Source organism: Podarcis muralis, chromosome 1, assembly GCF_964188315.1.
Source record: "Podarcis muralis chromosome 1, rPodMur119.hap1.1, whole genome shotgun sequence".
NCBI lineage: Eukaryota > Metazoa > Chordata > Lepidosauria > Squamata > Lacertidae > Podarcis > Podarcis muralis.
In genome coordinates this window covers 84,455,880-84,476,636 of record NC_135655.1, presented here as the reverse complement: position 1 = coordinate 84,476,636, position 20,757 = coordinate 84,455,880, and the positions used below count along the sequence as shown (strand labels likewise).

At 48.5% G+C, this 20,757-nt stretch overlaps 1 protein-coding gene across 1 annotated transcript; it reads left to right on the top strand.

Annotated features, from left to right (window-relative positions):
* The first annotated feature begins 1,747 nt into the window (after positions 1-1,747).
* On the top strand, positions 1,748-17,073 carry DES (desmin). The gene is made up of 9 exons (XM_028741193.2): positions 1,748-2,370; positions 6,822-6,882; positions 8,124-8,219; positions 8,457-8,618; positions 8,768-8,893; positions 9,685-9,905; positions 10,670-10,713; positions 12,804-12,886; positions 14,743-17,073. Exons 1-9 carry the CDS (start codon positions 1,820-1,822, stop codon positions 14,782-14,784), a joined length of 1,386 nt encoding a protein of 461 aa, XP_028597026.1. The 5' UTR covers positions 1,748-1,819; the 3' UTR covers positions 14,785-17,073.
* Positions 17,074-20,757: the final 3,684 nt, after the last annotated feature.

Sequence of the window (20,757 nt, the reverse complement as noted above, 5' to 3'; positions counted from 1 at the left end):
GGCCTATAGGTCAGGGCCTTGTTAGCAAGGAAGGGGACATGACAGAGGTGCATTAAATTATGCACAGTGTGAAGTTTCCCTATTCCTCAGGTCACTTTAAAAGGGGATTGGCCAAATTCATGGAGGATAAAGCTATCAATCACTGTTTCGCCATTCTGGCAATATTCTACCACCAAGATCAGATGCATTGTGCCTCTAGATATGAGTCACATGGGAGAAGGCTATTGGGCTTATGTCCTCTTTGTGGATTTCCCATAAGCATCTGGTTAGCCATTGTAGGAAACAGGATGCTAGACTAGATTAGGGCTTTGGCCTGGCCCAGCAGGACTCTTCTAATACTCTTACGTCCGCAGGGGCAGAAAGGGTTAATTTCACTTTCACCAGCCCCTCCTCTTCCCCCTGGCTCTGAATAGCACTCTGACAGGCAGGCAGCATAGCAGCAGGGCTATTTAGGTTTAGTGGCTGCCACCTGGGGAATGCAAAGGGGGAGGAGATTCAGGGAGCATAGGCTCTGACATCACTGGCTGGCTCCATTCTGGGCACATGGACAAACAGGGTGATTCACTGCAGGCTGGTATTATCTTGCAAGGAGGTTGCCAGTGACTCAGCCCCCAAAGTGGGAGGCGAAGGAGTACAGGCCAGGATACCCCAGTCTTGTTGGGCATATAGCTTGTTTTTGGTTTCATAATCTAAGCCCAGGAGATTTTGGGTTTTTAGTTTTGGTTTCAAAATCTAAGCCTAGGAGACCGTAATTCCCTTTGGGTTTTGTATGAGGTGAGATGAAGGGCACTAGAAGCCTGTGGACATTACAGGCAGTGCTTTTTTTTCTGGGGGTACACATACCCCTAAAAATTCTGTGAATCTTTGTACTTTTGTCCATTTACTATTTATTTTCCCCGTTTTGAACTATAAAACGGTGATTTTCTTGAGTCAAAATGAGAGTATCGCTAAACATTTTTAGGAAAAAAAGCAAACAGGCTTATTGACTCCCCTCACTCTCCACAGCTTGGAACTTGCCTGAGGAAATATATAAATACTAATCCCTGGCATGATAACTGGCTGCACTAAAACCCATAAGTAGGAAATGGTATCCAGAACCCATCTAGTCCATTAGCTAGGAATAAATATCAGGTTAAATATACTTCAACTACTCTGGGAAAGATTCCTTTTTGCCTCTTTTTGCAAGTTATTTGGCTTCATTCCAAGAACTTGCTTCTCTGCCAAAACCTTTAGGGTTGTGTGTGTCTGTGTGTGGTTTTGTACTGAATGTTTGTTTTGTTATGTTTCTCATTGTGGTGGGATTTCAATGTCCTAATATAGCGTTTGCTTCTTTCCCCCTATTCCCAAACCATGGTCCTGGCATAGCTGTTTACATATCTGAAAGTCCCCCCCCCCCCCCCCGTCATCAAGCCTGACCTATTCTTTCAGTGATCTCACATCCCCTTTCACTTTCCAAAGCTGGTACTTTCCACTTCACCCCCTCCTTCACAGTATCCCTTGACCATCGTCCTCAGGGCCCACGGGCATGATCTGGGCCCACTCCCAGATGAGGCCTAGCCGTTGCCTAGCAGAACGGAACTGTTGCATCCCATGACTGGCTTGTTCCCGCCCCACAAGAGATTTCTCACTGACAAGAGGAATCCACAGCTGTTCCAAAATGGGAGCTGGAGGAGGGCAAGGGGGAAACGGGGAGGGAACAGTGGGATGATGTCAACACTCAGGGATACAAATAGCCAGAGCTCAGATCCCCTTCCCGACTCTGACTTGCTCACCCAGAGCAGCTGTTCTCTCTCTGCCTCCGTCCTGTCCAGCCGCCACCATGAGCCAATCCTACTCCTCCAGCCAGAGACTCTCTTCATACCGCCGCACCTTTGGTGCTGGCTCAGCCTCACCTTCCTTCCCGCGCGCCTCCTTCGGTAGCAAGGGCTCTTCTTCCAGCTCCGTCTCCTCTCGGGTCTACCAAGTGTCCCGCAGCGCCGCACCACCCAGCCTGTCCAGCTTCCGAGCCAGCTACTCGGCCCCACTGCGCTCAGCCTACCAGGGGGCTGGCGAGCTCCTCGACTTCTCCCTGGCCGATGCCATGAACCAGGAGTTCCTGCAGACGCGCACCAATGAGAAGGTGGAGCTGCAGGAGCTCAACGACCGCTTCGCCAACTACATTGAGAAGGTGCGTTACCTGGAGCAGCAGAATGCGCTCATGGTGGCCGAAGTCAACCGGCTCAAGGGCAAGGAACCCACGAGGGTGGCCGAGATCTACGAAGAGGAGCTGCGGGAGCTGAGGCGCCAGGTGGAGATGCTGACCAACCAGAGAGCACGTGTTGATGTGGAGAGGGACAATCTGCTGGATGACCTCCAGAAGCTGAAGCAGAGGTGAGATTAAGGTGCCAGCAGCCCTTGCTGCCATGGGCTGGTTGCTGAGCTCATCCCCTCCCCATGCTTGCTTGAGTAGCTGGGGCTTTTTCCTTGTCCTGAGCAAGAGGCCTTCCTTGACCAGAAGCAGAGTGAACAGGGCAAGGCAGGGCATATTCACTTTGCGGTTGTCATCATCTCCCATCCCTGGCCTTTCAAAAAGAAATACAGAAGCTCGGCTACCTTTTGCCACCCTTGACCCAGGGCCTTGGCCGGTGAGAGTGCCTTGCCTATGCACTGGGCATCCTTCACCCTGATGCTGTCCTTTTCTCCATACTACCCTACTCTGGCCCAAACTGCCATCAACACTCACCCCAGTCCTTGCCCAAGACTCCAATCCCTTTCATGGAAGGTATCTAGGTGTTCTCCTTCTTTGTAGAAAGTTGATCTTAAAGGCCTTGACACCCGAGGGCTTCTAGATAACTGATGCCCCAGGACTGTGCTATATCTCAGACAAGTGGGTCATTTTCCTAAGGCACAGCAAAAAGAAGCATCTCTTCCCCATATAGGCTCCAAGACCCCATGCCAAGTTGCTTATTCTTAGAACAGGGTTCAGGGTGTGTCCAGTGATGGTCCAGACTCCTCTGCCGCACCAGCCCTGCCTCTCACTTTTAAGCTTCTTTTAAATCTTTATAAACATAAGAAGCCCACATGGTTTGGTAAAATGTAGACATTTGTTGTAAAGAGGCACAATCAGGTTTAAGTGCAACTATTTCTGTCTAAGATGAAAGGGTCTTCAGAAATTTTTACACTAGTTTATAGAGTTGTATATTTTAAAGACACAGTGTGCTGATGAGACTGTGCCATCTGTCCCCAAGCAAAGAAACCCCACCACTGCTTTTATTGAGCTAAGGGGACAAAATTGTGTTCGTTAAACACTCTTGTTTTGATTTGGAAGATGTGGATAACTGAGCACATGTATGCCTGTACCAGATGCACACACATGCAGGTAGTGTTTAATGCTTCAGTATTAGACACTGAGGTTTGTTCTCTCATGAGAATAAATATTGCCTGAATTCCCAACCAAAAGTGACTGTTATGCCCTCACTATTTGAGACGAAAACCATTTGACACTTGGCCTGCAAATAGCTGCTTACACTTCTTATCAGATCACCTCTTGTCCTCTCTTTTGATAAGCTGAAGAGACTGATCACCTTACTCCTAAGATTATCTCTCATTCCTAAGGTCACTCTTAAGTCTTTTCTCTGTCTGTTGCAAACTGTCCATTTACATCCCTGCTCCAGACAGGATCTACCAATCACAGGCCCATAAAATGGCCATAATAGTAGCCTACCTCAAACAATTGGTGTAAGGACTAATTGAAATAAGAAAACATTGTAACCTTTACCCTGGTCCTTAGGAATAGGGTAGGCTTTAAAAATAACCAGCTCCAAGCTACATGCCCCAAACATGTGCACAAATATTTGTGGGGTGGTCATAAGATCTTGTTTCCAGATTTTGCTCTCGTCCTTCAATTATTATGCTAAAGAGCTGCAGCAGGTACAGTGGTGAAGATGCTAACTTACCCAGCACATCATTGATTGTCTAAGCCAGGTTTGGAAAACCTGTAGCCCCCCCCCCCCAGATGAGTTTTTTCTTTCATACAATTGTAGAGTTGGAAGGTACCACAAGGGTCATCTAGTCCAACCCCCTGCAAGAGAGGGATTTTTTGCCCCACATGGGGCTTGAACCCACAACCCTGAGGTTAAGAGTCTCATGTTGTACACTCTGAGCTATATGGGTTGTTGGACTCCAGTTCTCAAGAGTGATGGGAGAATTCCAACAACATCCAGAGGACCTGATTTATTTCCTTCTCAGCAACCTCTCTCCTAGCTCTTCAGCGGCAAAGCATTACAGTGGTACCTCGGGTTAAGTACTTAATTCATTCTGGAGAACAATTCGTTCCGTTCTTAACCTGAAACTGTTCTTAACCTGAAGCACCACTTTAGCTAATGGGGCCTCCTGCTGCCGCCGCGCCGCCAGAGCACAATTTCTGTTCTCATCTTGAAGCAAAGTTCTTAACCTGAAGCACTATTTCTGGGTTAGCAGAGTCTGTAACCTGCAGCGTATATAACCTGAAGCGTATGTAACCCGAGGTGCCACTGTACTTGTTATTGGGAAGGGCACCTTTCCCTGCAGCTCATCCTACTTATTTGGTCTAGTTCCCATCTGTACCAAACCCCCAATACCAAGGGTTGGCTATGCAAGTACAGGAGCAGCTGCCCCTGGTGGGACTTCCACATTTTCTCCTGAGGGAAGCTCCATGCCAGCATTCACCAACACCTTTCAGATGTTTGGACTACAATTCCCATCTGCCCCAGGGAGGGCAGTCATGCGGGCTGTGCCTGATAGGAGTTGTAGTTCAAAAATTCTGGTGAGGGTTGCCCGTTTTAATTCAAAACCTCTGGTAAAGGTTGCACTATATCTTTAGCAGATACATAGGACACAAGAAATCCAGCTGTTTTGGTGGAGAGATGCAATCACTGAGAAAGCCAGACTTGCTCAGTTTCTGCCTGCCATGCCGGTTTTACACTGTTGCAAACACAAACCATACATTCCAGGTCAGGGCAAGAAGAAGCATATAGCTCACTAGGTACAGGACTTCTGAGCATGAGTCAAAATGAAGAAGAATAAAGTCAACTTCAATCACAAGCAGCACCAAACAGTGAAACAAGGACTCCTTCAACACTGCCCCCCCTCCATTAAAGCAGCCTTCTAGGTAGCAATGGATTCTGGGTAACACTGGGTAATAATTCAGGGCCTGGGGTGAGAAAGTTTAAACAGCCTCTTAGAAATGTAGGCCCTTGAGGGGGAAGCATCTTAGTATCTTCCTTTCATGAAGGATGAGGCCTAGTCCCCCAAAACCATGGCCAGCTTGAGGGAATCAGACACTCTAGATTTTCTCTTCCTGATTTAGCTCCCTTATGACAGACAGGGCACAACTGGGCACAGCCGGAAACAGGGAATGCTGAGCCATCAAGGCTGGGCACGTTGACAGGAAATCCTGGCATTTCAGAAGGATAAAGAAAGGAGAAATCATGATAGAGGGTCCCGGGGAGCAAAGACCTCTCCCAGGCCACACTGGGGGAAGTTTGCATAACAAAGCTACGCCCGCTGAACTGCCCTCTTCTGCGCAACTTTGAAAGTTGCAAGAGCCCTACTCGTTTTGGTGCCCCGGTTGTGGTCACAGCCACACGTATTTAGAGCACACTTATACCACTTTCATGGCTTCCCCCAAGGAATCCTGGGAACTGTAGTCTGTCAAGGGTGCTGGGAACTGCACCTCTATGAGGAGGTCTCTTAACAACTCTCAGCACCCTTAAAAAACTACAGTTGGGGGAAGCCAGACCTGCTAAAGTAGTATGAGAGTGCTTTAAATGTATGTTGCAGGCGTGGCCTGCGATGGAGCACTTTTGCAGTGAACTGTGAACTCCATGGCCCTTTGTAACCAAAGGGAAGAAGCTGGTCCCTCTGCTTGAGGGTTAAATGCTCTAACAGAGCGCCCACCCTAGTTGGAAGTATAGTAAATCAGCCACATTAGGATAGTCTACCAAGAGTACTACACAAACACTGATGCTGTAGTAGTCATAGGTAGCTTTTTCCAGGATGTCAGAAGCTTGGAACAGTCTGGGGCCAGGGCCTTGCAGCCACCACTGTAGAGTATCTGGGGGCTTGGTGTGTGGAGTTCAATAGTAAAGGGGTCAGTATTTGCTAGAAACTGGATCACAGTGCTGTCTGTGATCAGTTTCAGATGCCCACAGCCGGCCCTTAGTGTCCAAATCCCCCCTCCCCAGGTGATGTCACGCATCTTCCATGTCAAAAAGCCTGGAAGACCATCCCTGGCTTTCTGGCACCTCAATGGCATTCCACCTGTCCCCATATCTTTATAGCTCGTGCCATGCCTTTGCCATTTCCCAGTACCCCAGGCTGGGGGTCCACATTATTCCCTGGAATCCCAGTCTGGAGACCCCCCCTCTCAGCACTTGTTCCATGATTCTTCTTTGCAGTCTCTGCCCTGTCCCATGCTCCAGGCCCGCCTCTGTGCAGCCAAGCACTGCTACCCTAAAAGGGAAGGGGGAGTGAGCATTATCCACAAGTGAGCTCATGCCTTTTGTGCCTGGGCCTTTGACTATAACAGGCAATGAGAGGACATGTTCCAGCTCCCATCCCTGCCTGGCTCCCAGCCAGATCCCACTCCACCCCCTGGAATGCAAGAGAATCGCTCATTCCAGACGCACACATTACTCCTGCTGCTTGGATGGAGTCACAGGTCACGGGCTCTGGGGGAGCCACACACAGGCTTTAGCCCCCTGGGATGTGTGTGTGTGCAATGCAGTGTTATATATCCAGGCCTTGGAGGGCCTGGTTCATCTGTCAGTCTGACACCCCTCCTTTCTGCCTCACTCTCCCAGGCTGCAGGAGGAGATTCATCTCAAGGAAGAAGCGGAGAACAACTTGGCTGCTTTCCGAGCTGTAAGTCCAGACCTTACCTGGGTTGCCTCTGGTGTGGTCAGTTGGGGTGGGTAAGTGGGTGTGAATGAGAAACATGCTCATGAAGTAACAGAGCGAGTCTTGCTCCATCGAAAGTCAATGATCCCACTGTCTGACAGAGGCTGTTTCGGCACCATATTCCAAAGAGCAAAGTTTTCCTTGTAGGAGCATTTGCAAGGTCTGGGAAGAATGTATTGTTTCTCTCGCCCCTTCTGCTTAGCTTCTTCCTAAAGTTTAGTGTCACCGTTAAATTAATGCAGCGCCCTCTACTGTTTTACATTCTCTCTCTCTTTCTCACTGTATAGTGCAACATCAGTTAACAATCCAACATGTATAACCTTTGGGTGTGAAGTTTCGTTCTGGACTGATGTTTTCAGTCATTCTGGGGTACCTATAGCAAAATGGGTGTTGAGGGGCTCCCTCATGGGTACAGATCTTCAGATTAAGGGAGGTGTACAAATAATAATAATAATAATAATAATAATAATAATAATAATAATACATGTATCAGCTCCCTTTAAGTGGTGTTCAGCAGGGTCAGGCATGAGTGCCAGAAAATGAGTGTCCTGCTCCTAGTTCAGGGATTGTGGATTAGCCCTGAGGGACAGCTCATCCCACACATTTCCTAAACTTACGATTGGCTAAATTCCCAGATGATGTTAGTTAGCGATCGGAGGGGCAGCTTCATGGTCTTTTCATAAGCAAATAGTTAAACATAAGCATTTTTCCCCGTTAACATATTTGTGCCACTGGGAAAGTATCACTGAGAGGAAGTGCTTGAATAAAGATTTAGTTCAGGCCCAACACATTTTGGAATAATCCTTTGGGAGATTTGCACTCCTGATCAAGGACATAAACCACTATGATAACTTGTATTAGGAAAAAGCATCCAAAATGACATCTACACAAACTACTAGAACCAGTAGCCTTTGTAGTTGGGTGTTGCTTCTATGCAGGCACCTGACTGCACAGGCAACTGGTTCTAGTTTCTAAAAAAGGTGCTTTTTGGAAGAGTTACTATGGTGGTTTGATGCACTTCATTGGATTTGCTATTCAGAATGTGCCTCCAAATAAGCATTATTCCAAAACATGTCAGGCCTGAAATAAATGTTTCTTCAAGGACCTGGAGTTCCTTCCTCTCCACCTCACCCCCTAAAATAGTGGCCAGCCTCTATTGCATTTATTACCCTTGAAACCAAGTCTCCTTTTTTCTGCCATCACAGGATGTTGATGCAGCCACTCTGGCCCGCATTGACTTGGAGAGACGTATTGAGTCACTGCAGGAAGAAATTGCATTCCTCAAAAAGGTGCACGAAGAGGTAAGTGTGTACCTTTGTAAGTGCCCTTACAAAGCACTGCCATAAGGGGAGTGGCAGATGGAAAGAGGGGGAGTCATTGAAGGGGATGGTGACTAAGTAGGAGTGGAGATGGAGGTTTAGCTATAGGGACGTGGGTGGAACATGGGGTTGTATGGGAACATGTTACTATGCTATAAGACTTTCAGTCTAGCCCTACTTGCACTGGTCCTGATCTTCTGCTGCCATTGGTTCCTCCAGGAAATCAGAGAGCTGCAATCACAGCTACAAGAGCAGCAAGTCCAGGTGGAGATGGATGTGTCCAAGCCAGACCTGACAGCAGCACTGCGTGATATCCGTGCCCAGTATGAGACCATTGCTGCAAAGAATATCTCTGAAGCTGAGGAATGGTACAAGTCCAAGGTATGGGACACCCACTCTCCTAGGAAACAAGTTGCATTGGCAGTGTGGTCAAGGGAGCTTTGTGCGGGCTGTTGCTTATGGTATGGTAAAGGTTTGTTTCTTATATTAATCTGCACACACCTTATCTTATCCCTTCTCTCTGCATATAGGTGTCTGACCTGACCCAGGCGGCAAATAAGAACAATGATGCCCTGCGCCAAGCCAAGCAGGAGATGATGGAATATCGGCACCAGATACAGTCATACACCTGTGAGATTGACGCGCTCAAGGGCACGGTGAGGTGCCATGCCAAGTTGGTGGCAGAGTCAGATCACATTCAAGTATTTCCCATTGAGCAACATTTGCCCCCACGTCAATTGATGTTAATCACTTTTTACTAATGTCACTAATTAGTGATAGTGAGGCGTAAGAGACCTGGGCAAGACACAAAAAGGACTCTTGATTTTACCAGGCCGCATTTCTGTGTTGATGGCTGATGTGATTGCCCTTTTCGTAGCCCTTTTGAGAGGGCCTGTAGCTCAATGATCAAACACATATTATGCACAACTGAGGTCCCAGCTTCAATCTCGGGCATCTACAGCTAAAGGATCTCATGTGGAAGGACTAGTAAACACCTCTGGATGAGATACTAAAGTCCCTGCCAGTCAAAATAGAGATCGGGGTAGCCAATATGGAGCCCTCCAGATGTTGGAATCTACCTCCCATGTCCAATGGGATATGTCATCCCACAAAATCTGGAGGGTCTGTTTTGCACTTCCTTGAAATTCAGCATACTGGAGGTGGAACAGAGTTGTTCTTTTCTGGGCTTTTGTGGAAGCTCTGGCTTCTTGAGTCCTGCCTCCTTTCTTGATTGCCAGTCCTGTCCTCCCACTCTGCAATTTCCCCTCATTCATCAAGTTTAGTTCTTGCTCCTCTAAAATGCTGTAACCCATCCTCATCCTGCTGCTATGGTTTTCATCAGATAACTGCAGCTAGAGAACAAAGAATCTGAGACGTGACTATTGTTCTCCTACGCAGACACATACAGAGGTTCTGAAGTGCTTATTTCCCCATCTTATGCTTCCAGAACGACTCCTTGATGAGACAGATGAGGGAGATGGAGGAACGTTTTGCTGGCGAGGCCGGCACTTATCAGGACACCATCCAGAGGCTTGAAGAGGAGATCCGACACTTGAAGGATGAGATGGCAAGGCACCTGCGCGAGTACCAGGACCTGCTCAATGTCAAGATGGCCCTTGATGTTGAGATTGCCACTTACCGCAAGCTGCTGGAGGGTGAAGAAAGCAGGTGAGTGCTCCCCCCCCCACCTGCAATTTTTCAGGCCTGGGACATGCATTTGGGCACTGTCTGACAGTTTAATCCCAGATATATTTGCTCTGAGGAACTGCAAGCAGCAGATTCTGAGCAGCTGACCATGTGGTCCTAGTGTGGTGGTGAGGCACAAAGGCCCATTATATTCCTTGTGTTTCCTAACAGCAAAGAGGTACTGTAGTTGGGAAGAAAATTTGCTCTTCTATGGTGACATATGATTTAATGCTCATCCAGACTTCTACTTGTCCCACCACGTCCCCTGGGAAAACTTGATCTTTACTGTTGAATCAAAGCAAACGTCAGTTGGGTTTTCCTCTGATTCAATGCCAAAGAGCAGGTATTCCTGGAGAAAGCTGTGGGGCAAACAGAAAACCATTTGGACCTGTGTTTTCTAGGCATAGGGCAAGTGAACATGTCAGCTGTGAAAGAAAGAGGCTAGCTAGTATCTCAAAGGTCAAATTGCACCTTGTTTTCCCCCCTTTTGCTGAATATGTTGGTGTACTGACAACCATGTTTTAGAATGAAGCTGGATGATGTGAGAAGGAGCAGGTTTAGAAATCATGATGAGAGAACTGGAAACGATCTTCCAGTAAATGAGCAAAAGGCACACAATCTGTTCATAAAGCGAAGTGGAAGGTGGAGCATAGTGATTGTTGGTTCAGGGCTGTTAGACCAAAGGGAGTCTGAGTAGGAAGAAGTCCGTGGCTGAACTGACTCTCCTCCTCTCCTTTTCTGTGTAGAATTTCACTGCCCATTCAGACTTTTTCTGCAATCAACTTCCGAGGTAAGTTACATAATGCCTGTGTGCATTATGCATTTGGTAAAAGAAAGAGGGGGACGGGGAATGTTAATGTGTTCACTTAAAAAGAAAAAAGAGGGGAGCAGCAGTTGAAGAGTCAGGCCCAATTTAGGGAGCATCAAATGGTGGTGAGTTACATGCTAAATATCCCTGCCAGCACCAGCATATGCAAGGGAATGGAGCCATTTGGAGGGCAAAGTGGGGAGGGAGGGGTGTTTTTCTGTTAAAAATTGTGCCTCTCCCAACATGCCCCCCCCCCCAAGTTCCAGACATGCATTTGCAAGGGTAAATGTGGCTGAAAGTACCCAGTAGATGGACTGAAAGTAGTTCCTTGGTTAAGGCTAGGGGTTAAGTTTCAGCGGAAGAGAAGGAGGTGGAGGAAGGATGAAGCATTTCCTTCCACCCTCCACTTCTGGATTTCAAATCCACCTCCAAAACGGATTTGCCCTACAGCTGAAAATCCTACAACTAACACTTGGTGTTCTGTTACATGCATTTGTACACAACAAGTAGTTCTACCTGGAGATGTTCTGACTGCCTCCTGAGCTGAACAGACCCCATCTCTCGCTCTGAGTGCCCCCAATGTCCTTCTGACGCATTTGTTCTGCACTGACATCATAAGCTGATGCCAGCAGAGATGACCACTGCTTTTCAAATAATATATCAAAGCAACAACAACAACTCCCCATGTATAAAACTAAATTATAAAGGCTGAAATTCAATGCAATACAATATTTACTCAATACCATGACATGTTATTTTAGCTATGTAACAAACTGTTGCAAGTCCATCACATATCATCATCCAATTCTGTGTTCTGAGACTTCTGCTCTTCACCCAAATGCATGTTCCCTTAGAAGATTATTCAATCAATAATAGGTTATTCAAACAGTTCATTTGGCAAAAGTTCAAAGCCAAATCAGTATCGTTGTTGTTTCCAATTCTGACTCCGACCTTGGCTTGGAGCTGCTGCTGTAGCTGAGCCAGCAGCTGGGTTTGGAGATGGCTTGCTTTGCCACAAGTGGGTAGTGTTATATTTGGTTGGGAAAGAAAAGATGCACGATGTAGGGGTGACTTACGTTCATGCCAGATTTTTGGACAGTCATGACTTACCCCTTGATTGGATGATGCCAGAGCCACCTTTCTCAACTTGTGGTCTGGACTACAACTCCCATCACCTCTGATCGTACGCCATGCTAGCTGGAGTTTATGGGAGCTGCAGTCCCAGACTTCTGGAGAGGACATCCTTAGGGAAGACTGTGCTAGAGCAATGCCAAAGGTGGTCTGTGCTTAAATGAATAAATGCACTGTGTGCCAAGGTGGCAAAAGAGTGTTTGCATCAGTGCGTGTGCATCCATAAGATGAAGCTGGGAGAGAACAGGGAAGGAAAGGGACTCCTTTTTGTTCTGCAATTTCCATAATGTGACCGTCTTCTAAGTTAATATACAGTAGTACCTTTGTTCGCCAACTTAATCCATTCCGGGAGTCTGTTCGACTCCTGAAACTGTTCAAAACCCAAGGTGTAGCTTCCAATTGGATGCAAGAGCTTCCTGCACTCAAGCAGAAGCCATGTCGGACATTCGGCTTCCAAAAAACGTTCGCAAACCAGAACACTTACTTCCGGGTTTGCAGCATTCAGAAGTCGATTGGTTCGGCAACCAAGCCGTTCAGGAACCAAGGTTTGACTGTACGGGATAAGTGAAAACAAAGGCAGGGTTAAATGGGGGAATATGCACAGTGGTTGTGGGGTGCTCACAACTGAATGTGTCTATGCCTACAGAGGCATGTGCCCATGTGGACCGGAGGAAGGTGTGCCTCTCTTAGTGACTTTTGAAACCACAGCGGGAGATGGAACTTGTAGAAAGATGAGCTGGTCTAGGGATGGAAGCTGATACTACCGCCAGGAAGAGGAGGCTTGTGCAAGGACTGGCATGTTATGAAAGAGGGAAAGGTGGTCTAGGAGGAAGAGGCTCTCAGCCACAGCCTGACGCTTTTTATTGACCGTGCTCCATCTTCATACACCAACCTGAGCACAACCACCACCAGCTGATGTCTCTTTTCTCTCCTATGTACAGAGACCAGCCCAGAGCAGCGAGGCTCTGAGGTCCACACCAAAAAAACAGTGACCATCAAAACCATTGAGACACGTGATGGGGAGGTGAGTGGGCAGACCTGGAAAAGCCAGGGAGGTAGAATGAGGGAGACATGCAAACCAATGGTCAAAATGGGCTTGCGTTCTGGTTCTCTCTTCCTCCTCCCTCTGGAATTGGGACAGCTGAAGTGAAATCTGCTGAGGGTGCAATATAGGGTAGGGATGGGGAACCTATGGCCCTCCATAGGATGTTGGACTCCCAATACCCATTAGTGCCCTCAGCCAGCATGGCCTGTTCTTAGGAATGCTGCTGCAGTTCAGCAACAAATAGCCATTCCCAACATAGGGAGATATGGGAGTTAGCAGAGACATACCTCTAGCTAGCTTTCTCTTTCCCCAGGAGCTATGGATGCCTAGGCTTGCAGGGAGAGGGAGGTCTGTATGCCAAGGACTCAGTGGGGGTGGGGGGAGCGGGCTCAGGACCTAACTGATTATAAGAGACATGTGAGGTAGCCAGGCTTTTCCTTTGGGCAGATCCACACCATACAGTGGTGCCTCGCAAGACGAAATTAATTCGTTCCGCAAGTTTTTTCTTCTTGCGAGTTTTTCGTCTTGCGAAGCACGGTTTCCCATAGGAATGCATTGAAAATCAATTAATGCGTTCCTAGGGAAACCGCTTGCCAGGCTGGCGGTGCGGAGAAGGGCTTTTCTCCCCACCGCAAGCCTTCAGGACAGGTACGGGAACAGAGGGGAAGGCGCGCAGCGCTTTCCCTCTGTTCCCGGGGCTTGCGTGGGAGGAGGGTTTTTCCTCCCCACCGCCAACATTCAGAACAGCATTCTGAATGTTGGCGGTGGGAAGGAAAACCCTCCTCCCACCCCAAGTCTTCAGGAAAGCCATCCGAAGCCGGGCGGCGGGAGAAGGTGTCCCCGCCCCCCCGCCCGGCATCGGAGCTTCATTCGGATGGCGGGCGGCGGGAGGAGGTGTCCCCGCCCCCCCGCCCGGCATCGGAGCTTCGTTCCGATGGCGGGCGGCGGGAGAACGCGTTCCCGCCCCCGCCCGGCATCGGAGCTTCGTTCCGATGGCGGGCGGCGGGAGAACGCGTTCCCGCCCCCCCGCCCGGCATCGGAGCTTCGTTCCGATGGCGGGCGGCGGGAGAACGCGTTCCCGCCCCCCCCCCGCCCGGCATCGGAGCTTCGTTCCGATGGCGGGCGGCGGGAGAACGCGTTCCCGCCCCCCCCCCGCCCGGCATCGGAGCTTCGTTCCGATGGCGGGCGGCGGGAGAACGCGTTCCCGCCCCCCCGCCCGGCATCGGAGCTTCGTTCCGATGGCGGGCGGCGGGAGAACGCGTTCCCGCCCCCCCGCCCGGCATCGGAGCTTCGTTCCGATGGCGGGCGGCGGGAGAACGCGTTCCCGCCCCCCCGCCCGGCATCGGAGCTTCGTTCCGATGGCGGGCGGCGGGAGAACGCGTTCCCGCCCCCCCGCCCGGCATCGGAGCTTCGTTCCGATGGCGGGCGGCGGGAGGAGGTCCGAGGACAGTGGGGAAGACACGCTGCGCTTCCCCGCTGTCCCAGAGATTTCCCTATGGGCTTTCGTCTTGCGAAGCAAGCCCATAGGGAAAATCGTCTTGCGAAGCAACTCGCAAACGGAAAACCCTTTCGTCTAGCGGGTTTTCCGTCTTGCGAGGCGTTCGTCTTGCGGGGTACCACTGTACATTTAAGGCACACCCAGTGCACATTTAAAGTGCACGACTTCCCCATAAGAATCCTGGGAACTGTAGTTTAAGGATGCATGGAATTGCAACCCTGTAATACTACAGTTCTCAGGATTCCTTGGGGGAAGTCGCGTTGAATGTGCTTTAAATATATGGTGTGCATCAGGACTGAATCCCTCTCTCTTTCTTTCTTTCTCTTCCCTTGTCTAGGTGGTGAGCGAAGCCCTCCAGCAGCAACATGAAATGCTGTAGATCTTTTCATCCCCAGAGAGGCAACTGGCGCATCTCAAAACCCTCTCCCCTACCGCGTGCAAAGGCCCGGGGTTGCTAGCTCCCACGCAGTCTCCCATTCACCCATTCTGTGACGGCACCACTTGGAAAACCTCACACACCCAGCCGCACACATACACATGTGTGTGTGTGTGTGCGTGCGCATGGCTCTCCCTGCACCCCGTTTCCCAACGCCTCTCTCTTTCTGCTCCCCTTCTGTTTTTCCTGTCCCAGAAGCTGCAGGTGGATGTGGCTAGGAAGACTGAAAGAGAGGGGCAGCTGAGTATGTGTGTGTGTGCATCAATGCGTATGTTCCTTTGCCCTTCCTGTGTTGGGGGTGGGGAGGCTTCCTGCTACAATAGGGTCTGAAGCTCCGGCCGCCGCCTGCAGTGTTGATCTCTCACCCATGCACCATGCAGGCACTGACTCCCCACCAACATGCCCAGACAACAGCCATGTGTGAAGCTTCACCCCCAGCCTGAGTGCCGCCACAGGCCCCCTGTCCCCTCAAGGCCCGTCTGCTGCAGCGGAAATGTGCCTGGTCTGCAGGCTATGAGGGGGCAGGGGAAGGAGGCAGGGGAAGCTGGCACAGCCCAGAGGACGGAGATGAGCCAATTGCCCAGCCTTGCCTCCGAGACCAAAGCCACCGTGCGCCTCTCCTCACCCCACCTCCTGCAGTGGAGCAGGACTCCTTGCCTGGAGGGTTGTGGGGAGGGGCTTGTTATCTCTAGCTTCCGTGAATGTCAGTCCCTCCAAGGAAGCAGCTCTCCTGATATTCTTAGCTTGCAGTTTTGGCTTCAGACAAGCGCTTACCCTCCCACCCATGCTGGGATTTCCTGCCAGGGCAGCGGGCAGAGGGTTGGGAGGGTTGGGCCCCCTTAAAGGAGGAAGTGAGTGGGACTGGTAAATGAACCCACACCTGCTGCAGAGCAAAGCTCCTAGACTTGGGGTGTGAGCTATGGGAAACACCAAGGAGGGGAAGAACAGCGCCAACAGGTGCCAGCTAGAGGCATCCCTGTCTCGAGTGTTATCCCCATCCTAGATCCCAATCTCTCTTGTAGGGGCTGCTGCATACAAGGGGCCATTTACAGGAGCTGGAGAAGAGAAGAGAAGGAACTGGCAGGTGATGGATTTGGGGGGAGAGAGAGCGAGAGTGTGAAAATAAATGGTGGGTGTGTGAGTGAAAGAGGAGGGAGGAGATGGAGAGATGCTGTGTGCCCCTGACCCTCCCACCCCAGCACGCCCCTGGCTCTGCCAAGTGATTAATAAACCATGGAGCACAAAACTGCTGGTCTGTGTCTTTTCCCGTCCCGTTGCATGCCTTTGGCTGGGCGAGTCTTATCCCATGTGATCACACACAATTCTTTATCAATAATGATGATAAAAGCCTTGTCTGGTCAATGTTCAATCAAAACTGGGCTTCTGTGCCTTCCGAGAGCTGTGTGACACACAATGGCTTGATCGAACCACCTCTTCCGTTGGTGGTGCTACAGAGATGGGAGAAGCACATGGATGTGCCTCAAAGTCAGACAGAAGCAACCGTACATGAACCTACACTCTGTACTGTAGCCCAAGGTCTCCTGGATATCCCCATGCCCAGGAAGAAAGGGGTCCATCCCCCCATGAGCCCCACAATACTGGCTTACTTTACAGCAGGGATGGGGAGCCTGTGGTCCTCCAGGTGTTGATGGCCTCCAGCTCCCATCAGCCCCAGCCAGTAGGGCCAATGGTTAGGGGAGATGGGAGTTGTAGTCCAGGAACCTAGGGAGGGCCACAGTCTCCCCGCCCTTGCTTTACAAGGCTGTTGGAAGGATTGCTGCTAAGATAACGCGTGGGAAGCACTTCCATTCTTCAAAGTGCAAATCTGAAGGACTGTTATTTATAACTTCAGGTTTGAGGGTGCTTCATGGCATTCCTGAAATGGGCTCTCCTGTGTGACAAAAGGAATACTTGGAATATTTCTGTGCATAAAAGATTAATCTAGACGTAACCCTTCCCCTCCTGGGTAATCTATTTGCTGATTTTAAGATACGAATGCAGCCCAAGCAGTGGGAGATTTGACTTATATCTGCAAACAAAAGAAAAGTGGGCTTCATCAAAAGCAGGGAAAACGCAACAGGCAAAGCCAGTGGATGCAGTTAGCATGTAATGAATAATAATTCCCAGGCTGCTTTGAACATCTTTGTAAGACATATGTATTGACAACTATATAATTAAAAAAACAACCTTCCAGCATTAATCATCAACAATAAAAGCACCAAATACTTATCATACTGTAGTATCGCTACTTTCCTGTAACAAACATGTTCGTTTCTGAAATTGGTCTTGCAGTCAACAAGTTACCCTTTCACGACTAACACATAAATATACATCTGTGACAGAAGGCTGTCTCTGCACAGAAACTGCCTTCCTAAGTATTTAGGCAGTACAAAAATTCATTTTGACAGTTGAAATGTTATCAGTTGCCACAGTGAGAATATTAATAACATGCAATGTTTGTTGATGCATAATATAGTTGCAAAAACTAATGTGACTTTAGTGACACTTCTGGAAATTCAAGAGCAAACTATGGGCTTGTCCACTGGCCTGTTGCAGGCCAATGATTCACGGAAGGCGGCCATCATTGACCTTGAGCTGAAAATACTCAACAAGTATATGTACATGTACGTGTTTATGCATATATTTATATGGATACATGTGTATGCATATGCTGTCTCTCTCTCTCTCTCTCTCTCTCTCTCTCTCTCTCTCTCTCTCTCACACACACACACACACACACACACACACACACACACACACACCCGGGGCCAGAAGAGCCACAGTTTTAAAATCAATAGATCACCTGGATTTTGAATCAATAAGAGTCCTTGTATCCATAACTCTCATGTCTTGGATCAACATTATTTTGATTATATGAAATACTACAGATGTTGGGATGCTGCATGGGCTGAGCAGGTAATGTTTAATAATCTCTCATATTCTTTATTAAAATGGGTGTATCTTTTGAGGAAGCTTTCTTCCCTCCGCTTAATATTGTCCGCTATGTACATGAACTAATATATGTACTGACAGCTGTGTTGTCTTCTGGATCGCTCACCAGATACTTTATAAGCACAAAACGTCCACTTTGTACCCAGGAATTCTACATCTCCCCTCCCAGTCCAATGTTGTGCACAAAGATGTACCACCGGCAATTTTCGGGTGAATTGCACAACCGCATTGGTACCCAAGGAAGAATTCTGAGTTCACACACTTGATATTTGCCTTCCCTGCTCTCTTTTATTCTCTGAGTATGCCAGCTTTCCATGAATGAACTGCCCCACGCTCTGGGGATTTTCACTAGCATCCGTTAAGATGGCACTGGCTCTCTAGGGGTTCAGGCAAGGAGTTTTCCCCAGCCCTACTTGAGATGGGTACAGATTGAGCCAGGGATGCAAAGCAGAAGATCCACCGCTGAGCGATGACCCTTCTCCATACACCAATGGGTTTTGTCTGCAACGAGAGAAGTGTTGGGGAAATGCACCAAAAGTATGAAATAATACTGCTTTGGTGCAAAGTCAATTAACCTCCCCACAAACAAATCAGAGTGAATGCTAATTAAATAGCGAACATTTTCTAATATACCTGCAAGCAAATCAGAATGAACGCTCAATAAACAGCTTGTCGGGAAGGGCTGATGTTCTGTGGATTCCCTGTAAACAAAAGGAATGAACCACAGAGAAAGGCTATAAAAGGTCCATCTGGCGACACCCTTAGGCACATTGATCTTTTATGCTGCTGCTTTTCTGTAAGAGAAGATTTGTCATTCTTCCCAGAATTGTTGGTTTATAAGATTAAACACACAGACACCCATTTATACTTCTATACTTCCGCACACTGCCTGCATGGGAGAATACTGGGTAATGATACAAACTTTTGTGTGCCTCACACTGTGCATAGGTGTCTTTATTATGAGCATGTGTGGAAGTGTGGCTTCCTTTCAGAGTAATTGTATCATGTGAACCAGCACGTGGTTCATTGCTCAGGGCTAAAAAAGAATATTTGGCAGTTTTTCATTCGTAATAGAATTGCACAGAAACAGAATTGTGGAGTTGGCAGAGTCCCTGAGAGTCATCAAGTCCACCCCTTGCAATCATAGGATCGCTTTATTAGCTAAGCTTCCTTCGCTGGTGCAATAACAGTCCCACCAAACGCAAACTCTCATTAGCCCCGCATGTAAGCCCGTGATTTCTATCATCTTTATCTAATTTGCCAGAAGGCTCTTTTTCCTCATGTGGAATATCAGCTGCTCTCTGTTAAGAAAAAATAGGAGGGGCAGCTTTGCTCTTAGCATTTCTTGTGGGGGTGTTTGGCATTTTCAGTTTCACCAGGGTTCCCTGGGCCCCACATAGAACTAGAGATTGAGAAATGCATTCATCATTATATTTTTCCTTGCTCTCTCTCTTTTCATTTGCTACACCATCTTCAAAGGCTTAAAGCCCCTGAGATGTGCTCATTTCCTTGACAAGGCTCAATAACAACTTTATTATATAGCACCTTCTGAGTGTTCAAAGTCCTTCACATACATTAGCTCAGAAATCCTTACAAGCCTACAAGGTAGGGTCCTATTGTTGGCATCCGTCTGTCTCAAGAGACAATGGAAGAGTGAGCCATCAAGGGTAAAGTCAAACTGCTGGAGAGTTACAGTACCTGCTGTGGAGACCAATATAGGAGAGACATGTTTTATCGCAGGTAGGGTAGATGAAGGTTTTGCTGCTACAGATGCACCAGGACATTTCTTCTTTCTGTGCTCCTCCCAGCAGTCCTTCCTCTTTTGGCCACTGCTGTGGACGTACAATCTGAGTGTCTCAAGGCGCTGTGGTTGTCTGCAAGGGATGATGTCAGCCTTCATGCCATGTTTGCAGACATCTTTGTAATGCAGAGTTGGTCTGCCAACTCAGCTCCCCGTAAAGCACTTCCTTGGAGATCCTGCCACCTTCCACTCTGTGGACATGACCAAGGCGGCATAAATGTCATTGAGACAGAAGTGTGAAAATGCTGAAAATGTGGGCTTGGGAGAGCACATCTTTGTTTGAGACTCTTGTCCTGCCTTAAAATTCCATTCATACCATAGTTCTTGTTACATTACAAGTGTTGTTACAATCCTGCCAAAGATTTTAATTGTTTTCAGTGTTCTGCAAGGTAACTTATAAATTTTCCCTATTACTTGTTAAAGTTTTTGTTAGCCTACTGTACAAAAGTAACATTCACCCTTTGCTTGTGGCCCTGCCCACCACAGGTATGTGGCCCCCAGAAGGTTGCCCAGCTCAGAATGTGGCCCTTGGGCTGAGAAATGTTCCTCGCTCCTGCCCTCAATAGATTGCAGGCAGGGCTTTCACCAAGAACAGAGATGGGAAATCATTCCGCCCCTCCCCTCCAGCAAGTCTCTTTGGAAGAGACAAGGTTCTTTTTGGGCCCAAGCGAATAACTTTTAATGCAAAAGAAGTGCAACGTATTCAAAGGATCTGCTTGATCCAATGCAGCACATCCTTTCCCCTTCTTTCATGAGATCAGCTAAACTACCTGGCGCTCTACTTTGCAGTGAAAAAGGCAACTGATATCCAGCAGGTGGCAGCATAGTTCAACCCTTCCCCAGGCCTGGCACCAGGCTATGCAATAGTTCTCCACAATGGATTGAATCCCAGAGCAGGAGGGGCCTTATTTTGATCCTTTGCTTTCATCGCGTTTTATGATTGTTGATTATTGTTATCCATCAATTTCTCTCGGGCTGGTTTTTTACAATTATCCTACATAAGGCTGTGGGCTGCTCCTGGCTGCTCCACCTGTCAGAGCCTTCTGTAGCAAATCATGTAGCTGGAACCTACACTGATTTTACCACTCTGCCAATGTTCCTCCAGTGCAGAGTTTATCCTTCCTGTTTTCTTGGCCCTGGGCTCCCCAGATTTAGCAGATGTC